The 20,687-nt window shown below is 61.0% G+C and overlaps 2 protein-coding genes across 2 annotated transcripts in view; one reads left to right on the top strand and one right to left on the bottom strand.

Moving 5' to 3' along the window:
- INSYN2A (inhibitory synaptic factor 2A) overlaps window positions 1-18,215 on the bottom strand; it is a 42,273-nt gene extending 24,058 nt beyond the window's left edge. The window contains exons 1-2 of the mRNA XM_008156136.3: window positions 18,160-18,215; window positions 1,971-3,141 (exon numbers count right to left, since the gene is read on the bottom strand). Of these exons, the coding sequence (XP_008154358.2) occupies window positions 1,971-3,136 (1,166 nt within the window). The 5' untranslated portion in view covers window positions 3,137-3,141; window positions 18,160-18,215. The remainder of the gene's footprint in view (window positions 1-1,970; window positions 3,142-18,159) is intronic.
- DOCK1 (dedicator of cytokinesis 1) overlaps window positions 1-20,687 on the top strand; it is a 305,731-nt gene that overhangs the window by 156,427 nt on the left and 128,617 nt on the right. The gene's annotated exons all lie outside the window — the stretch shown is intronic.

The raw sequence follows: 20,687 nt of genomic DNA, 5'->3' as shown, positions 1-20,687 counted from the left end.
CACCCCGGGACGCAGGGAGAGCACCGGTTTCCCGGCTCCGACGGACATTCCTGGGGCTCCTCCCTCTGAAGCGAGGGGCCTGGAGCGGCCTTCACGCCCCGTGCTCAGAGGGCCGGGATGCTCCGTGTGCAGGGCTTCGCGCTGGTGGAAATACACCGAGGAAATCGGCAAATGCTCCTCTCCCTCCCCCCAACGCCGTCGCTAAGGCAGCCTCAGCCCGTCTCCCTGCCCGGACGCCTGGAGAGGGACGACGAGGCGCCCCGAGGCTGGTGTCCTCTCCCACGTTCCGACTGGGAAGGAGGGTGGGAACGTGCGTTTGGACCAAATGAGTGACCTGGGCCCTGAGCACGAGGGGTCACCGGCAAGGCGGGCTGGGGGTTTGAAACCACCTGCTTTTTCGTTCTCCGAGTCCGGAGGGCTCGAGCGGGAGGAAAGGAAGGGTCTTGGGACAGATGTGGGCATGTGGTCTACAGACCGACACGCCCCGGGGACCCCTGGTTCGCTCTGGGGTGTGTCCATGCTCAATCTAAGTGACTGAAATGGGGGGACATGGAGCTGGGAGGCCTGTTGGAAACCTTTGACGGCAGGTCCCTCGGGATCTCCTGCGAGACGGCCTCTGGCTGGAAACGCCATTTGCTCACGCCCAGTGACTGCAAACCCCACACTGGAACAGGAGGCGGGTATCGAGGACCAACTCCCTACGCAGACGGGCCCCCACACCAAGCCGGAGAGGCCAGCAGCCAGGGGCACCCGGCCCCCCCCCTCCATCCCCTCCCCTCCCACAGCCTGCCTGCCCACCCCCCACGGCCTGCCCACCCCCCACGGCCTGCCTGGCTGGGCTCAAGACCAGCATCCTAGCTTTCGGTCATTTGTTTTCAAATTTGCTGCGGCCCAATTTCAAGTTCACAACATGGGAACCAACGTTCAGCATCTAGCCCGGCTGGCATGGCTCCGTGTCTGAGCGCTGACCTATGAACCAAGGGGTCACAGTTCAATTCCTGGTCAGGGCACAGGCCCAGGTTACAGACTCGATCCCCAGTGTGGGGCGTGCAGGAGGCAGCCGATCCATGATTCTCTCTCATCATCGTTTCTCTCTCTCTCTCCCTTCCTCTCCCTTCCTCTCTATCATCAATAAAAACAAACCTCAGACAAACCAAGTTCAGATCCGTTACCAATGCCAGGCCGTCTGGCTGTTAATGGCGTTGTTCCCTGTACACCTGGGCGTGGAGGGCAGCGCGTGCGGGAGGCCTCTCTCTCCCGTCGCACACGGACGGGGCTTGTCTGCGGACGGGCGCCGCTTCTCTGGGCTGCAGGGAAGGAAGGGAACGCACAAAACCTGCCCAGCCCGAGCACCAGCGCTAGTCTGTTCCCCTTATTCATGTGAGTGAGTCAGCACTTGCTTTTCAGAAGGCCACCTGAATTCTTTCCTCTCTCCCCCATGCTGTGCTTCCTCAGAGCGGGCAGTGCCCACGTCGGGACCCGCGTAGCTGTTCTCCCTCCTCGCCATAAGCCCTTCGCCCTCGGACATCAAGCAGCAGAGCCGTCCGCGCCTCCAGAGAGCATGGACCAGGGGTCCTCAAACTTTTTAAACGGGGGACCAGTTCACTGTCCCTCAGACCGTTGGAGGGCCGGACTATAGTTTAAAAAAAACTATGAACAAATTCCTATGCACACTGCACATCTCTTATTTTGAAGTAAAAAAACAAAACGGCAAAAACACCCGCATGTGGCCCGCGGGCCGTGGTTTGAGGACGCCTGGTGTGGACGGTGTGAAGTGCAGGCCGGGCAGGCAGCTGAGAGCTAACCCACAGCCATCTCGGGGCGCATGCAGGGGCTCTGGCGTCAGAACCCGCCTGGACCCGCCGGGCTCGCTCTGTGCTGGGGCCGCAGCCTGCTCCCGGGCGGGCTGGGCGACAGGGGCCCGGGGCGAGGCGTCGGCCGGGCGGCGTGAGAGGCGTGAGCGTACGTACCCTTCGCGGTGGGCCTCGCCCTTCTCCAGCTCCTGGATCACCCCCAGGAGCACTTTGATGGTTTCCTGGCTCGAGCTGATCAGCGTCTCCATCGCCTGCAGCTGCGCCTTGAGGTCCACCACCTCCGTGGGAGGCACGCGTTGTCGGCATTCCTCACCCCCGGCCGCCCCCGCCGGGCACGGCGGGCGCTCCCGCCCCGCGGGGGCCGGAGACTGCGGGGGTCGGTCACTACGTTCGGGGGACAGGCACTGCGTGGGGGGCGCCTGGAGCCCATTGAGAGGGGCGGCCCCGCCCCGCCCCTCGTCCTCCGCGGGGCAGAGGGACCACTGGCTCGTGGCGGCCGAGTTCGACAAGGCGGGCGCGGGGGCCTGGGCACCGGGGGCAGGCGTGTAGACGGCGGCCACCTCCGTTTTAAACACCCTGCCCTGGGCCGAGGGAGCGGGCTCCTCCGTGCCCGGCGCGGCCCGGTCCCGGTCCCGTTCGGCTGGCCGGTACAGCTGGTGGGCCGGCTCCCGGGAGGGAGGCCGCGGGGCGTTGCGGAGAGCTCTGCCCGGGCAGCTGTGCCCGCCGGGGTCCCGGCACAGCTCCGCACAGCGGAGCCCCCCGGGCGGGGCCAGCGCGTCCATGTGTTGCTGGGAGCGGAACACCAAGGCGGCCGTCTGCTGCGCCCGGCCCGCCGCCCACGGCCCGGCCTCCGCCCCGGGCCCTCCGGCGCTCCTCTCCTTCGCACCGAGGACGAACCCGTTGTCCGGGCCTTTGAAGGCGTCGGCGGCCGGGAGGCCTTTGAGGCTCCCCTTCTTGCGGTCCAGGGGGAAGGTCTGGTAACACTTCCTCAGGTCCGGCGAGGTCTGCACGCCGGTGCTCCGGGTGACGTTGGGGATGGACCGGCGGGCGGGCACCGTCATGTACTTGCGGTAGGCGGCCCGGTAGGACGCGGCCCTGGCCTCGCGCCTCTCGGCCGCCTGCCCCGCGGCCAGCTGCGGGTCCCGCTGCTCGCTCTGCGCCTCGCAGATGTCCTTGAACCGCACCTGCAGGGCCTTGTTCCGCTTCCTGACCTGCCGGTTGGGGTCCAGGGCGTATCTCATCTCCAGGGCCAGGCAGGCGGCGGGCTCCACGTCGCTCTCCGAGGCCGTGAGCGCGCATTGGCCCGCGTCCTTGCTGACCATGGTTCCTGCAGGCGGAGACAACAGGGGCGTCAGTGCGGACGAAGGCACAGCACACAGGGCAGCACAGACAGCGCAGGACCGCGCCTGCTTCCTGCTGACTCTTAATTCTTTTTATTTTATTTTTTTTTTTGTTGTTAACCCTCACCCGAGGATATTTTCCCATTGGTTTTTAGAGAGAGTGGAAGGGAAGGGGAAGAGACAGAGAGAGGAACATCGATGTGAGAGAAATACATCGATGGGCTGCCTCCTAAATGCGCCCCAACCAGGGCTGGGGCTCAAGCCTGCAACTGAGGTACGTGCCCTTGACCGGAATCGAACCCGGGACCCATCAGTCTGCAGGCTGATGCTCTAGCCACTCGGCCAAACCAGAGCCAAACCAGCTAGAGCTTAATTTATTTTAAATAGATTTTTATTGATTTCAGAGAGTAAGGGAGAGAGAGAGAGAGAGAGACATTAACGATGAGGGAGAATCATCGATCGGCTGCCTCCTGCATACCTCCTACTGGGGATCTAGCCAGCAATCCAGGCATGTGCCCTGACTGGGAATCGAACCCTGGCCCCTTGGTTCATAGGTCGATGCTCAGCCACTGAGCCACGCCAGCTGAGCTTCCTGGTTGTTATTAAACAGGTGAGGTGGCCCGTGACGTTAAGGAAAGTCAGACAGCCCTGCACCCCAGCAGGCACAGCTCGAAGTGTCTGACACCAAAGCCTGGCTCCTCGTCCACGTGGGAGACGCTCGCTTTTCTTTTGATCGAAACGCCTGTCCCCCGTCAGACACACCGGTTTCACTGCGTTCACCACGAGACCCCAGGACACGCCGCTTCTGCCTTGCAAATTACCGTTCCCACGCGCACATCCCCGCTTCCCAGGCAGATGGTTCTCCAAATGCGACTTACTTGGTTCGGGTTTTTACTATTTTTTGAGGGTGACGTGGTTAATCTATTATTGGAATGCTAGGGAATTGCTGTTTCCTCTTAAAGACCTTTTACTGGACTGTCTAGCTCCTGATCAGATAAACGTGGAGGGCCCTGAGTAGAGGAACTGAAAAAAAGTCTATTTACGTTAGCCTTTCGGGACGCCGGGGGAGAGCGGGCCCCCGCTGCGTGGGGGGTCCATGAAGGACAGATCGCGGTGCGGCCGGCCCCCGGTGGGTCAGCACCAGCCACGGAACAGCGCGGCTTCCCTGCGTCCGCAAAGGCAGCGTGAGCCGCCCTTCCCCCCGATGCCATCCAGAGTGGTATGTGAAAATGCTTAAAAAAAAATTATTCATTCCAGAATGAAGTTTTGATGACAACCCCTGAAAAGGAAAACCATGGTGGTGGTTTGGGTCTTTAAATCCTGAGAGAAAATAAAATCACGCGGCTTCCTGTTGGTCCATCATGCAGATTCATCACGGGCGGACTTATTAAATGCCACTAAAGAGATGCAGGTGGCCCCGGACGCCTCTCGGGGACACCAGTGGGGTAAACGCCTTCGCTCGCTCTGGTAGGCAGAGTCGCAGCTGTTAGTTGCGTGTGGAAGGACTTTGAGGGATGAGCTCGGAGCGAGGAGCGAGTTCAGGGTACTGCTGGTGGACTTAGCGTTTCCTCCCATTGCCCCATGTGCTCCCGGAGGAGGCAGCGGGGCAGAGTCTGAGGAGTGCAGCGCCCTGGCATCAGGTGCCCCGAGGGGCAGGGGCAGGGGCCTGAGCCCAGAGCGTGGACTAGATCAGGCTCCGGCCGCCCCGCCCCGCCCTGCCCCTCTGATGACAGACAGACCTTTGGGGCTGCCCTGCGGGGGCCGAGAACCCAGACCTGAAGGCTCGGAGGGCACTTCTCCGAGTGCTGCTAAGGACAGACACTGTGTAACTCTTATTTTTTTATTTTTTTTATTTACTTCTTTATTTTTAAAGTTACTGATTTCTGAGCGAGGAAAGGAGAGGGAGAGAGAGACAGAAACATCCATGATGAGAGAGAATCATGGATCGGCTGCCTCCTGCACGCGCCCCCCCCACTGGGATCGAGCCTGCAACCCGGGCCTGTGCCCTTGGCCGGAATCAAACCCGGGACCCTTCAGTCCACAGGCCAACGCTCTCCCCACCGAGCCGAACCAGCCAGGGCGACAAGACGTATGTTTTAGAGGCACCATCCCCACCGGCTACAAGGACGCGCACCAACGACCGGTGTGGGCGCGAGGGTGGGAGGCGAACAAGAAGATTAAACGGTAACCCTGACTCTCGGCCCCTTCACCCACCGGCCCGGAGGCCCAGCTCTGGGAGGTGCCGGCGCCATCTTCCCGCAGACGACCGTCCGCCGAGGGGAAATTGGAAAGGGAGAGCATTTTTACAAAAAGCAATTTACTAGTAATTTTTCAGCCTTTTCCCTGCCACTCCTGAAAAATGTGTGTCTGAGTAAGTTTGTCCTGCCACGGCTATTCATCATCACGGTTTGCCAGGAGCTGCACCGAAATAATTTTCTTACCTCAGTCTGCTGGTTTGAAAGATACCCGGAGTCCTGGGCCCAGCATCACACTAATAGAGCAAATCAGAAAAATTAATGGCCGGGGGCAACATCATCATCACCATCATAATCAGAAGTTCGAAGCGCCTCTGTTTCACAGGGAGCTGCTAATGATAAAAATCATCTCCTTGTAAGTAAAAACGATGGCAACAAAGAGAAATTCTCATCAGTTCAGTGTGTTGTCGCCGACCCTTTTTTTAAAAATAAAATATATTTTTTTATTGATTTCAGAGAGGAAGGGAGAGGGAGAGAGATAGAAACATCCACACTGGGGATCGAGCCTGCAACCGGGGCCTGTGCCCTTGACCGGGAATCCAACCATGACCTCCTGGTTCCTAGGCGGACGCTCCACCACGGAGCCACGCAGGCCGGGCAGCCCCGATCCTGTTCTTAAGTAACGGGATCGAGTCGTCCCCGCGGCACGGGGAGGGGAGCCGGGAGGCCTTGCGGCGACCGCTGTCCATGGCCCGCTGCCGTCCTTCTCACGCTTGGGGACGGAATGTTCCCGCACGTCGAGCATTCCGTCATAGGAGGCGGGCACACGTTTCCATGGAGAACGTGCTTTTGACATGAAAGAAAACGGGGTGTTTGGCACATGAGACAAACGGGACCTCCCGGCACCCGCATTCGCGCCTCACGCCTCTGCGCCTTCCTGCCTTCACTCAGCAAATGAACGGACCCATTCCCGGTGCCGCCACCTTCAGGCCGTGCTCCGTGTCCTCACCCGCCGCCAGCCTTCTGCGCGCTTCCCTCCCGGTTCCTCCTGGACCCCGTGCCCGCCTCCTAGGCCAGGTCCTGTTGTCCTTCTCGAGCCTCCGATGGAGAGGCTGAGACAAGACTCTTCTCCTGACGCGCCTCCTGTGTGCCTTTCAATCCCACGCCCGAGACCAGCACCCCTGCCCTGGGGGATCGGAAGCCCGCAGGGACCCAGGGTGAACCTCAGGAAGCACCCAGAGGCCGGCGGCTCCCTTTGCCACCCAGCGTCGGGTGCAGGTGGGCAGAGCACGTCCTGCCGGGTCTGGAAACCCGCCGGCCCGGAGCACAGGCCCCACGGAGGCTGCCAGGAACCCCACGAGGTGTCTGCACCCGGCCTTGCCTGGCGGGTCCCCGGGAGCGTGGACTCTGGCCCTTGAAGTTCCTCTCTGGCTCTGAGGCAGCAGGAGCCCGAGAGGCGCCCGCTTCCGGAGAAAGCTGGTGCAGAAGGCCCTGGACGGCGCTGCTCCGGGGGAAAGGGCTGGTCGTGGCCCTGCCTGCCTGGCGCCGGGAGCAGGGGTGGCGGGGAGCTACTTGGAATAGAAATGTCTTCGTTTCCTTCAAATTAAATTTCACAATCGAGTGTGAGTGGTCAGTACATAAGCCCCGTACGCCTCGCTGCGTGGTGAGGGCCGCCGCTGCGTAAACGCGTTCATTCCAGCGACGAGGGCATGAAACCGAGACCCGGAGGCCTAGCTCCAGGTCAGTCACCTGGGGTCTCCATCGCTCAAGTGACCCCCGTGGGGAGGATGGAGCAGCGCAGGGAACCACAGAGAAACGTGCTCAGTGAGAGCGCGTGCGCCTCGCGGCCCTGGACGACCGTGAACAGACGTGGTCCCAGCGTGAGGAGACGGCGCCCTTGGGAAGAGCATGCCCCCCCCCCACCCCCCAGGAGGGGCTCAGTGTTCGACCGCCTGCCAGTTACGGGAACACGGGCAGTCAGCCCACGCCCAGGCAGATGGCAGGAGCAGGCTCTGGACAGTGCACAAACTTGCATGCCAGGAAGAAAAACCCCCAGAAATAACTAGGTTTGGGGAGAAGCGGTCTCCCTCAAGTCATCTGTTGTTGTTTAGAGGGAGCCTTGCATGAAGAAATGAATTTCAAAGTATGGACCGTGTGTGTGTGTGTGTGTGTGTGTGTGTGTGTGTGTGCGCGCGCGCGCGCTCCTGGGCACAGGTCTGGACATGCGTGTGGATCCAGATGTGGAGGGACAGGCTGGGCGAGCCAGAGCGTGCTTGTGGGAGACAGATCCCCGTGCGAGCAAATCCCTGTGGGGAGGGGATGCGCGGCTGCATAACCGGAAGCAGGAAGGGTGTGGCCTGGAGCCTCCCTGCGGGTCTGAGGGGACGGGGATGTCCGCAGCGCCCACAGAAAAGTCCAGGACCCGCTGCCCTCGGACCGAGCCTGCCCTGGCGGAGAGGCCCCGGCGTGGCCCTGCGTGTGGTCCACGGGGGGGGACGCAGTCCATGGACGGGGTGGGGGGGGGCGGGGGCTGGGGAGCAGGCTTGTCCTGCCCACACCCCACCATCCCATCGCTTGGGGGCGAAGGCAGAGGAGCTGGGCCAGCAGCGCGGGGGCCTGCCAAGGGCCTGTGACATTCTGGTGTCGCCGGTGGCTCTCCGGCCCGAGAGTCGGAGGTGCTGGCGGGAACTCAAGAATAACTGGGTCAGCATTTTCTTCCTGGGCCCAGGGGACACCTGGACATCAGGCCACTCAGAGTGGAGGGCAGCGACAGGACACTGTGGGTCTTTAACATGTGGCTTCCCGGGGCCAGGGAAGGGGCAGGGGGGCGGGACCCCCCCCTTCCCTTCCTCCCTCTCTCCCTCCCTCCCTCCGAGGAGTGAGCGCCCTCCCCGCATGGAGGGGCTGCCTAGGCCCTGCTGTGCCGGCAGGGACTGCTCCTCCCGCGGAAGTCCGTCCTCGGGCAGAGCTCACTGCTTGTGCATTGTGGACCGTGGCTTCGTTAGACTCATTATCCTGCTTGATTCTCTGTAATTCACTGAAATGACTTTTTCCCTGGCATGCGTCTGGTTCAGAGGACCACAGCGGGTGCCTAGATGAACACCGCCCGGAGAGGGAGCATTTAGGGGGGGTGCCGTCCCGTCTCAGCGCGGCAGCCCCTCGGAGGGAGCCGCTGAGCCCCGTGCACCCCATTATTGGGATCTTGCGGGGAGCCCGCCCTCGTTGGGACCGATGGCCATCCCGTCGGAAGCAGGGGGGCGGGGGGCACTCCTGGAGTGTCAGAGCTGGTTTAGAGGCAGCAGGAAAGCCGTCTGGGTCGGGCCCCAATTCATCCGTGTCCGTGATTTCAGAAAACATGTTTTCACCAGCAAAAATCCCATCGTCCATTCCTGCAGCCCGTGATGTGGCTCAGCACGGCCCCCGGACTCACGCTGGCCTGCTTCCAGAGGGGACAGAGCAAGGACCCACCACGCTCTCCACGGGTGCTCGGGGCGTGGGGTGGGGGGCCCTGTCGGTCCCCAAAATGACCCGCCTTTCCTCTTGGTTTGCGCTTCACTGAGGTCTTTGATTCCCAGCTTCTGCTGACGGTAACCCTTGCTTGTTTTCTGTCCAAATGGAATGCAAATGAGTAGAAATGAATTAGCAAAATTTTATGATATTGGAGAAAATCAACTGGAAAAAATGCCTCCTCCAAATGGGACGTTACATGAGTGTGCAGAATTAATTTTATTTGCAGCAGTTGGCTTTGCTAACAAACAACCTCCAAAAAAACCGGTTCCAAACACTCGCCCAAATTCCTATGTGAGATGAGGGATTCCTGCTGCTCTCCTCTGCCCGGGGCGCAGCGGTTAGCGCGCAGCCATCACGGCCTCTCGTTCTGCGAGGAGCTCACGGGAGCATTGGGTCATCGTAGCCGATGCCGCCTCGTCCCGTGCCCTGGCGGTTCCAGGGGAGTTAGCAACCATCACGGGGTGGTTGGGGGCCGCAGAGGCTGGTGCTGCCTCCTCAGACCTCCGGGAGCCCACTCCCAGGAAAACACGGAACCCACCCACGGAGCGGGCTCTGGGAGTGGTTCGCCTTTTGGATGGTCTATGACGCATCCGTATGGTTTTTACTAAATGGCACGTTTTGACTCACGATATATCTGAAGTTAAAATTAGAACATTGATTTTTTCCAAGAAGTAACTACGTCAAGAGTACCTCTCCCCCCTGCTTCTCCCGGTTGAGACTCCCGCCGGGACGGACCCGTTTGCTACAGCCGAGGTCAGTTAGCGTTCAGGGCGCAGCCGACTTCCTGACGCAACCATGAGCATGCCCCTCTTCCCGTCAGAACAGGCCTGTGGCACCATTGTAGCGCCCCCCCCCCCCCGCCTTTCCTGCGCCCAGCCCCCCGTGGATTTGCGGGGTCTTGGGCTTATGCGGAGGGAGCAAGCCAGAGAGAAGGGAGGAGTGAGCGTGTGTCACAGCGTGTCACAGCCAGCGTCGCCCGTACGTGGCCAGCCAGGCACAGAGGCATTCCTGCCGAGACCCCAGAGCCCAGTCCTAAGGGAAGGCCAGTGGCAGGGTGAGTGTGGGGGCCCCACACCCCTGTCAGCCAGGTCACGTGTGGAAATGGCTTGATTTCTCTGGACTTGAGCTTAAAGGGACACAAGGATGGTTTGATCTGAGTGGAACCAAGGGCATGGATGAAGACTCACGAGGCAAAGCGGGTGAGCATGTCTCTCCTTCTATTGCATCTTGTGGGCAACCTCAGGAATAGCCCGTCACCTGGAGACGGCTGTGACCAGTCTAGACCAGACCAGACCAGATTGGGCAGAGCCAGCATGTCTCCGTGGACATGGGAACTGGGCAAATGTTGTTGGTAGACACTGGTAGGCGGAGGGAAAAGAGATGGCCCGCAGAACAGTGAGGAGATGGTGCGGAGTGATGTCTGTTTTGTGTTTACTCATGAAGTCCATGGGGCCTGACTACCCATCTGCTGTAGTAAACGTGACATGCCGGGGCCTGCCTGTAGGTTTGTGAGAACGTCCAGCTTCCTTCTTGGGGGTGGGATGTGGCTGCGGAGAAATAAATGAAGAGTGTAACTGGACAATCTCGGCAGCGTGGAATAGGGTGGACATCCAGAGTGCGGGATCTCGGCTACTCCCCGCCTTCTCACCGGACTCCGGTGTTCGCTGTAGAGCAAGCGTGTCAAGCTCAAAGGCTAACACGGGCCAAATACACGAGGCGTGCGGCCCACGGGCCGCGGGTTTGACATGCTTGCTGTAGAGGCAGCCCGGGCCTTCGGGGACCGCGCCCACCTCTGGGCTGGGCGACTTCCGAGGGGAGTGTGGTTTGGCACGAAGGTTTTGAATGAAATCACTATCTTCCAGGTTTCCCTTATTTGAATGGAGAACACAGAACGTAAAGTCGTATTAATAAATAGAATTAATAGTTAGAAATATAATTCTGTGCGACTGTGTGTCTGTTTGGATGAACGTGGAGAGGAAGAAAAAGGGAAATGAGGAACTAGAAAGAGAGAGACAAAGGCGGCGGGGGGGGGGGGGTGGTGAGAGTGAGAACCACACAGACAGACAGACAGACAGACACAGGAGTCCAGAGCGGCGCTCAGGAAAGGAGTCCGGTGAGCCACATGGTCCCGCCTGCTGTGACCCGGGCACCTGTCCTGCCGATAGATGGAGCCACACTGTCAGCTTAACTGCCCTTCCGGGGCGGTTACAACTGCCCATCTCCTCCGTCAGAACGGAGCCTGACAGTTCGTCCTGGGGCGAAACTAACCCCAGGCCGGGACAGGCGTCCGAAGCCGGGCCTCCCCGTTTCCCGCCCCGTGAGGCATGGCGTGGCACCCAAGGCGCCATCGGATCCCCCGTAAGTTGCCATTTCTGTGTCCTGCCTCGGCCTTTCACCGCCCTCTTCCTGCACCGGGACTGTGGGGACGGGAGGGGGCGGGGATGAGACCATCAGGAAGGGCAGTTACACGGCGGCCATCGAGCTGACGACTGTGCAACGAAACACAGCAAGTAACCGAGGAAGCAGCTATCCTGGGCTCCCCCGTGGCCCGAGAGGCGAAATGGAAAAGAGGGTGGGACAGCGAGGAACGTGCCTTCCTCAGCATTTCCTCGCTTTAAACTCCGCACCTGCATGCGTGTTCACTTGCCCTGGGACACGCCCGGCCACGCTCCGAGCTACTTGAGTCTCAAGTGCATGACCAACAGGCAACGTTTCTTCTGTGCGTGTGATTTCAACAAGGACGGGAGGAAAAGAAAGCAAACCTTTAGGTACCAGTGTAGATGGAGGAGGAGGAGGAGGAGGAGGTGGAGAAGGAGGAAGAGGAGAAGAAGGAGAAGAAGGAGGAGGAGGAGGAAGAGGAAAGGAGGAGGAGGAGGAGGAGGAAAAGGAGGAGGAGGAAGAGGAAGAGGAGGAGGAGGAAAAGGAGAAGGAAGAAGAGGAGGAGAAGGAGGAAGAGGAGGAGGAGGAGGAAGAGGAGAAGGAGGGAAAGGAGGAGGAGGAAGAGGAGGAGGAGGAGGAAGAGGAAAAGGAGGAAGAGGAAAAGGAGGAGAAGGAGGAAGAGGAGGAGGTGGAGGAGGAAGAGGAGGAAGAGGAAGAAGGAGGAGGAGGAGGAGGAGGAAGAGGAGGAGGAGGAAGAGGAGAAGGAGGAAGAGGAGGAGGAGGAGGGGGAGAAGGAGAGGTAAATTGATGGATACGGCGCCTAGGTCAGTGGGGTTGATGTCACGCTATCAGGTTGGGGCGTGAGGTCAAGGCCGAGCAGGCCCCTTCTGGCTGTCTTGGGGGACCCTGTGAGCTCTCCAGCATTTGGGCAAAACTCCAGTGGAAACGCTTTCCAGTGAAGACACCAGCACCGGGGTGTCCGAGCATCTATCGGATCGGCAGCCGAGTTTCCGTGGCTTCTTGCATCTTTTACGCTAACGCTGTCGGGAAACGTCAGTAACCGAGCACGTTCGTTCTTTACCGTCCGTCTCACCACATGCGCCGCCGCCGAAGGGAACACTGAGGTTGCGTTCGATGGTAGGAAAACCCGAATGTTTGATATTTCTTTTTTTCCCTAAACGGAGGGGCTGGATGTGAGAACCACCGTCTCCATAAGCCACCTCCCTTCTCACAGCCCCTCCCGGTCCTTCCTTTTCATTTCTACTGGAAAAGGGGACACTTGGCAATGGCAGAGAAAAACTGTTATTGTTCAGCCTGGATCCCCTGAATTTCTAGCACAACCACCGACCGGGTTTATGGTGAACAGACAGGCACATTCAGGATTTATCAGGGACCCGTGATTGGATAGTACGAAGGCCTTTCATCATTTCCGTGTTGTGGGTCCTTCGGTACATTTTCCTCCTCTTTGGAAGTCTTTTTTATGGAAGTTCTAAGAAGTACAAGATGATGGAAAACGGACGTTTAAAAAACAATGTTCCCAGTTAAAATCCGAAGCCTGGGTTTCTGACCATAAGCACATCTCCGCCAGAGCCCTCTGGCTCCTGGCTCCTGGGCTCATTCAGTCCCCTCCACCCCCGGTGGCCAGGGGCGTCATCTTTCCATCCCTTTTCCCGTGGCCGTGGCTGAGCTACAAAGATCTGCCACCCCAAGTTTCTCTACAGCCCCCCCTCCACCCACCCCAGGGCCATGGGTCCATCCCCTGGGCACCAGTTAATTCTCACCGTCACCGGTCACACCACCACCTGGTCTCCAACTCCCCCTCTGGTCTGTCTCCAGCTCTCGAGACCTAACCTCCAGGGAATGGGTGCTACTCTCCATCCTTCGGCGGTGACCCACGTCCTGCCCTGCTGGTTCCTCCTGAAACCGGCTTCAACCGCCTCTCCACTCTCCAGTCCCCCCGAACCTCTGCCCCCATCGCCTCTCGTCCTCTCCACGCACGTCTTTGCTCTGAGCACCTGCTGACGGGGCTCAGGCCCCAGGACCTGCATGTGCTGGGCCCGGGGGGCCCATTGTCTCCGAGGGCATCCCTCTCCCGGAGCCTCCAGAGCAGCCCCCGTTCTGTCCTGACCTCTCCGGCCTCTCCCGCCTCCGCGCACTCCTGACCACCACCGGGACTTGCACCCCCGCACGCACGGCCTGGCCACCGCGGCTCCCGCTCAGCACGAGCCCACAAACAGCCCCCCTTCCGCACAGGCGCCTCCTGCGCTCGCCCGTTTCCGAGCCCCGCTTTCGAGTCCGACCACCCTCCCCGGGGCCTCCCTCGCCGAGGACCAGAGCGCAGGCCTCAGGAGCACATGCAGGTCGCGTGCGCTGTTCTGAGCCTGACCGCGGGGACCTCTGGCCGCGACAGAAACGGCAGCCGACAAACCTGGGTACTTCCCAGGGCACAGCCCCCGGGGGTGTGTGGAGGGAGCCCCCTCCCAGGGGAAAGAAAGGGCAGAGGAGGAATACAGAGACCGGCCAGTGTCATTAAGGGGGGCCGTGACCCCGGGGGCCTCCCGCCGGCTCCCCACCCAGCAGCTGAGGGAGGCCCCAGACCTCGGCCTCCCCTTCCTCGGAGCCCGAAGGGAGCGAGTTCTTTGCAAGGCCGCCTGCCGTGTTCTCAGCACCCCGCCGTCTCCTCCTCCTCCCATCTCATGTGCTATCCTTACTGCCCTTCCCTGGATGCCCACGGCTAGATTGTTAAGGCCTGAATTGGAACTTTCCAGAACAACGACAACATACACTTCAGCCAGCATTGTGTCTGCTGTTAAGATTTTTAAGAAGTGTCTTCACACCCTAGCCGGTGTGGCTCAGTGGATAGAGCGTTGGCTCACGGACTGAAGGGTCCCGGGTTTGGTTCTGGTCAAGGGCACGTGCCTCGGCCGCAGGCTCCATCCCCAGCCCTGGGCCGCGTGCGGGAGGCAACCAATCCTGTGTCTCTCTCACGTCGGTGTTTCTCTGTCTCTCCCCCCTCCCTTCCACCCTCTCTAAAAATCATTGGAAAAATGTCCTCCGGTGAGGATTAATAAAAACACATAAAATGCAGCTAACTTCTCCATATTAATTTAAAAAGAGAAATGTCCTCATCCTGCCACGGCTCCGGGAGTGACACCCGGGTGACCCCGCGTGCGCAAGCAGGGCCCTCCCTCCGGGCCTTCCGAGAGACGCCCTGGCGGAGACGACAGGGTAAACACAGCGTGTCCGTGGGCACGCAGCGCTCTGAATAACGGTTCAATAAGGGCATCACCTGCAGAGAATGACTTGGGAGACACTTCTTTCCAAGTCCCTTTGAAACGTGGTCCAAAGGTTAATGACTTAGAGGCGAGACTCCTCCTTGTCGCTCAAGGATGCTTTTCTGCATCCCGGTTCCCTCCTCCAGCCCCAGGCCGAGCTGGGACGAGGACCGCCCGCGGCAGGAAGACAGCGCCACCGCTTCGAGGGGCTGCTTTTGTTCCGATCGGTGGAGTGTCGCCGGATAACATCTTTGTGGACCTCCACATCCCCGCACGCATTCATCCCGGCCTGAGTGACAGCTGGAGCCCGTGGGACTCAGACTCAGCCCGAATACCCTGGTGGCTTCTGGGGCGGGGGCCTCTGAAAGCCTGTGTGTCAGGAACTGAACTTGCAACCAGGGAATTCTGAAGGGATGGCTCTTCGGAGTCTGGGAGTTAGCGTCATGGTGGCCTGGAGACCTCCCAGCACCTCTGGGTCTGAAACGGAGGCATTACCGTCCCTGGTCCAGAGGTTCCAACCTCTAGTGTGGCTTCCCGCGTCCCAGGACAGGGCACCTGAACAGCTTGTCTGTATGAATCAGGGCCCCCACCACGTGGCACCGAACCGCTAGTCTCCCCTGAACCTGTGAGTAAGATAGACTTTTACAGGGTTAGCTCAGATACCCGATAAAGACTCATCCAAATGTTTGCCTGCGGATTTCAGGGTAAGAGAAGCGTTGCCGTGTCATGTCAATCACACCCAGTTTTTGCTTTAAAATATTGAAGTCATTCAACAATGTTAGGAAATATTCGTCAGCCCTGGGAGGGATCTGCCTCTTGAACGGCGCAGGCTCATCTCAGGCTGGGGGCGAAGGGCTCAGCGGCAAGGCGGCGGGGACGGAGTGCGGCTCTCCCCACCTACGGGAGGATTGTTCGCGTGATTCCCCGTGTCGTCCGGGGCGACGTAATGACCTCCCCTCTCCCACGTGACTGTGGTTGGTCTCGGATCTGCTCATGTGTGTGGTTACCCGAGCGCCCGGGGCCCCTGTTTGGCCAAGGGGCAGCCTGGACGGGCACCTGCTCAGCCGTGGGGAGGTGGCCCAGAGCTTTGGAATAAAACCTGCCTGTGACCCTGTCGCTGCCGTCCTAAAGGGAGGGCGGCCTCCAGGAGGGCCGCTGTGTCCTGTGGCTGCGATTTCTCTATCACTCTCCCCCGAGAGGCGGCCTGGACCCTGCTTCCCTAGAAGGTTCAGGCGCCGCTTGCCTCACCCAGAGCCACGGGGACGGGGAGGCGGGGGGAGCAGACGGAGAAGACCAGTGTCTCCCTGAGTGAGCACATCTGCCCAGCTGCTGTGCTGTGCGCAACCGTTACTTCTGAGCCTCGTCTTTCTCCTCTGACTGCGTATTTCCACGAGTGGGAGGCTCCGGGGAGACTCACGCCATTCGTGCACGCGTCTTTCATCTATTTACTTCTTCACTTCGGCTCTCTTTCCTCCCAGAGGGGGACACGCAAAACCAAATGCCCTCCCCTGCTGGCGGGGGCGAGGGGTGGGGGAGGTCCCGGGCGGAAGCGAGAAGCCCCGTCTGTGGAGCAGAGAGCAGGGCCTCGCAGGGGGCTTGCGAAACGCCCTTTGTGCAAACTCGGAGCTTCCCAGCTCCGGCCTTATTAGCCTGTTTCTTTCCCAGCCACCAGCGGTGCCTCCCACTACGCCAACGGGCCTGATTTAAGCAAAAGCTCAAAGTCTCGGCCAAGATCCTGAAAAATGGAGCCGTGGCCACTGGAGTGAGTTCAAAGGCACACTTAGCTTCTCAAGGGCATCCCGCCTGGAAGTAGAGGCCTGCCGCGTAGCCAAAGCAATGAAAGGGACTCACTCCACCTTTAAGGCAATGAGGAATTTGGGGAAGGGAACATAATCTATGCAAATCCATGCCGCGAGCGGGGGCTGTGCTGGGCATCCCCCCCCCACCCCCCAGTGCGCCTCTACTACACCCATCCTGAGAGGCAGGGCCCCCTAACGCACGTAGTAAACGGAGAGGGAGTCTTTAGTACGTGGCGAGGCATGCAGATGGCAGGACTTCCATTTCTCCTCGGAGCTGCTCGTACGTTTGCTAATCGTTGTTGCAAAAAAAAAAAAGGGCAAAGATAAACATGAACTTTTCTCTGAAAAGTAGCATTCAACAGGATGGGCACGCCACAGACAGCACAGGGGATGGCCAGCCGCCCTGCCTCCGCAGAGGGAGGCGAGGCTACTTTGTGCTCGTCTGTAGCGTAAGCTGAGGAGAGCGAAAGCATGTTCACTGCATACACTGCTCCCCGGGGCCGGCCAGGTGGGTGACGGGTGGTATTTTCAATCAGGGTCCCAGCACTATCAGCCTGACAGTCCCCCCCCCCACCCCGGGAGAACGGAAAGGTACCCCCCTACACACCACCCAGCTAATCCAGGGGAGAGGGTGCAGGCAGGCGCCCCGACCTCCCGCTCTGCTAGTCCGGGCTGAAGGCTGGTGACAGGGATGGCATGTGTTCCGGCCGAGGCAGGGCCAGCCCCAAGTTCCTGCCCTGCGTCCAGGTCCCCTCCGGAGGCTCCCGCAGAATGTAAGCGCCGAAGCAGACAAGGTCAAACGAAACTGCCTCGCCGCTGCTTCTGGCTCAGGGGCCTGAGCGGCTCCCAGCCCCCAGGCACAGAGGCTCAGACCTGCAGCAGGAGAGGGGTCGGCCTGAGCCTGCTCTGTGCGCCAGCCAGAGGCACCCATGTTCTCTCTGTTTACTCCAGCCTGCCTCCGGGCCCCGCAGCTGCGAGCTCCCTCTCCCCGGGGCACGTTTCTGGGGAGTAGCATGCCGAGGTCACGGGGACGGGCTCTTTATCTGAGAGATGTTGACGCTCAGCATGAACCAGCAAGACGCAGACTCTGGCTCTCGACTTTGGACTCCAGGCACTGCCCTGGCCCCCGCTGGCCGAGGATGCCCTCCTCCCTCTGCCCTCTCCTGCCAGCCCAGGCTGGGGCTGCAGCTCGGCTTCCTTCCTACCCCCGTGAGGATGCCAGGCGCCAGGAACCCCACAGCCGCTGACCCCAGCCCGCAGCCCCGGGAAGGTGCCAGCCCCAGCCAGCCCTGGCGCCAAGGAAGGAGACGGGCGTTTCACGTGGGCATCTATCTGCCGTTGCTCCTGCTAGTACCTCTCCTCCGTGGCCAGTACCAGGGACCCCCTACCCGGACTGACCCCCTCTAAGTTAATCAGCCTCGCTCTCCAGTTCGCGTTAGTTTGGAGAATACTTAAAAACCGGGCACGTCAGGGACCCTGCCGCCCCCGTCCCTCCCGTGATGCCAGGCGAGGGCTCCTGGGCGCTCAAGGCTGTGGCGTTTGCCTGGAACCCACGTCGCAGCCAGGCAGCCCGCTCCTCCCTGGCAGTCACCAAAGTTGCAGGACGCCCCCCAGTTTTCCAGCCACACCAGATGCGGTTGCATAACCTCGCCCCCCGCCTCCCCCCCTTGCACCGCCTGGACCCAGTCAGCTGCGATGCACAGGAGCTCCGGTCCTCCGCGAAGCCCTTTGGGGGGCCAGTGCGAGCGCCTTAGCCGGGGTCCTAGCCCATCCAGGTGGTGCTCTGCCCGTGGCCAAGTGCCGGGAGCACCCGGGCGCGGGAAGGGGGCGCGCAGGGCTCCACTTACCTTCCGCGGCTTACAGATAAGTCGAGGTCGGTGCAGCTCCCGGCTCGGGCATGTCTCGCCGCGGACCCGGGCGAGCCTGGCGCGGCGCGGAGCACTCCGGGCAGGGCATCCGCGGGGAGGCTCGCCGGGATCGCGTGGAGGAAGGCTCCGCTCCGGGAACTTGGCCGGCTCCGCGCCCGTCCCCCGCCCCCTCCACCACCGCCGGCCTGGCGCGCCCGGCCCGCCGGCCCCCGCGCCGCAGCTCGCGTCCCTCCGGCCCGGCTCAGCGACTCGCACGAGGAGGCAGAGGCTCGGCGGGCTCCGGGGACGCCCGCGCGCCGGCTCGCTCGCGGCTCGGCGGAGCCAGCCCCAGCCGCCCGGCTTCGTGCTCCTCCGATGTCCTCATTTACTGCAATTGTCTTTGGCGAGATCTCGGAGCCGGGCCGGGAGGCGGGGGCGGAGCGGGGGCGGGAGCTGGAGGGAAGTCCTTGCCGCGGCCCCCGGGTCCCGGCTACTCCGGGAGCAGCGGTTGGAGGGGAGGGCGCCGAGCCGCGCGCGCCGCCTCCCGCGCGCCTGGCTGGCACCGAGGCGGGCGGAGCCCTGGCCCCGTGGGGGTGGCGGCGGGGGCGGCGCAGGGCCCGCCGGCCGCGTGTGCGTGGGGTTGGGGATCCGGAGGGAGTGGAGGAGCCCCCGCCCGAGGACTCCGAGCCCCAGCCGAGGCTGGAGGAGGCGGTGGAAGGAGCTGCTGGCGGCAGCCGCCTGCGCACGGGCTGCACGGGGTGCGTCCGCGGGGGCTCCGGGCTGTAGGCGGCGCTGTGCAGCCCGGGAACTTGTTGAGTCTGCCCTGGAGCCGCCTCTGGAGCAGCTGGAGGGCGGGGACCTGCGTCTCCTCTGGGAGGGGCTGCCCGGGTCCCCGCAGGGAGGCTGTGTGCTAGGCCAGCCCCCCAGCCCCTGGGGCTGTGAAATCCAGCAGCGCCTGCCCCGCACCGCGCCTGGGGGTGGCTGTGGAGATGGGGGTCAGGGGAAGTTGCCTTGTGGAGCCCAGCCCAGGGTCAGCCCTGGTGAGTGGAGACTGACGGGCCAGCCCGGAGTGGCCTGAGGAAGGAGGCGCCTGCCAGGTCTGCCGCCCCTGACCCTTAGGACCACTCCAGAGCAGGCGCCATCGCCCCTCCCCGCCAGCACCGCCCCCGTGCGCCCCAGCACCGCAGGTGCCCTGGCCTCCCCATGGGTCCTCCCCACTCTGCATCTGCTTCAGGGCTCCTTCCCCCAGGCCCACCAGGGAGTGGGTCTCCTGAGCTCAAAGCCCCGGGCCCAGGGGCCTCCCTGATTCCTGGGTTAACGTAAGAAAACATTCAAACCTGTAAAGAATTTGGTGAGTTTATTTGAGCCAAGCTGTGGACAATTGCCTGGAAGTAGAATCTCAAGCTATTGGGATAGTGCTCGAGAGAATGGCGTTGCTGTTGCTGTTCACCTTGTTGTATACGTTACAATCAAAAGAGGAGACGGAAGTGGGTTACATGAACTCCATCGGTGATAGATTAGGGAGGCGGGAGAAGGCCAAGCAGGGAAACCTGGGATTGGATGAAAGGTAAAATGATGGACTCAGGCTTCTTTTACCCAGGTGGGTGCAGGGTCCTCCACAGCCAGTTAACTCCACAGCAGTGAGGGGTTTGTGGTCTCTGCTGAGTGGTGCCTGTACTATGAGGGGTGCAGAAAGAGGAAGTTACTTTGACACTCCAAATGTATGTTGTCATTGCTGCGAAAAGACAAAGACTCGGTGAAGGAAAAGCTTGGCCTTTGTCGGGGAAGATCCCGGCCTAGGACTTGACTACCTTCCAGACCTGCTTTTGGTTAAAGTTTTAATTTGAGACTATCTGTGGCTACTTGGAGTTTGCAAGACCGCCACGCAGGCCTCCCCTGAGCTTGTCAGGTTAGCACGTGGCCCCTTTTCGTCCACACCTGGCAGGCCCTGGGGCCTGGGCCTGGGCCTGGGCCTGAGGAGGGCAGGCCACAGTCTCATGGCTCCCTAAACTTTCTCAGACTTGGGGCTTGAAGTTCAGTCTCCAGGGATATACTCGCAAGTAGCCACGTTCATTAGCCCGAGTGTCTGTCAAGGAAGGACGGAGTGACGGTGGGCCCCGGTCAGGGGCAGGCTTTGGGGAAGAATGGGGAGGACCCGTGGGGAGGCCTTCTCACTCAGACACACAGGTGCACGCCGCTCTGCGGGCACATCTCCGCATGGCTGGCCCTGCACCAGCCTTGTGCCTGGGAGCCAGCCATGGCTCAGTCCTTGCTTTTGAGTGCACTGAGCCTAGTGCTGTGCTGTATAGGGTGCGGGTTCTTTATAAATGGCTTCACAGGAAATGCTCTGTCTTTATGTGGATGCTTGGGGTGATGTGTCCAGATATGCTAGAAGAAAACATCCTAAAATCCCCTCCTCTCTCCTCTTACCTCTCAGCATCCTCTTACCTCTCAGCGCCTGCCCTGCACCATCCCTGGGCGTCCGTACATGCCCAGGAAGGGACTCCTGAGCCTGTGCATTCAAACAC

Source organism: Eptesicus fuscus, chromosome 17 (genome assembly GCF_027574615.1).
Source record: "Eptesicus fuscus isolate TK198812 chromosome 17, DD_ASM_mEF_20220401, whole genome shotgun sequence".
NCBI classification, from domain to species: domain Eukaryota; kingdom Metazoa; phylum Chordata; class Mammalia; order Chiroptera; family Vespertilionidae; genus Eptesicus; species Eptesicus fuscus.
The sequence above is the reverse complement of the archived record's forward strand: the minus strand, read 5'-3'. Positions and strand labels throughout refer to the sequence as shown.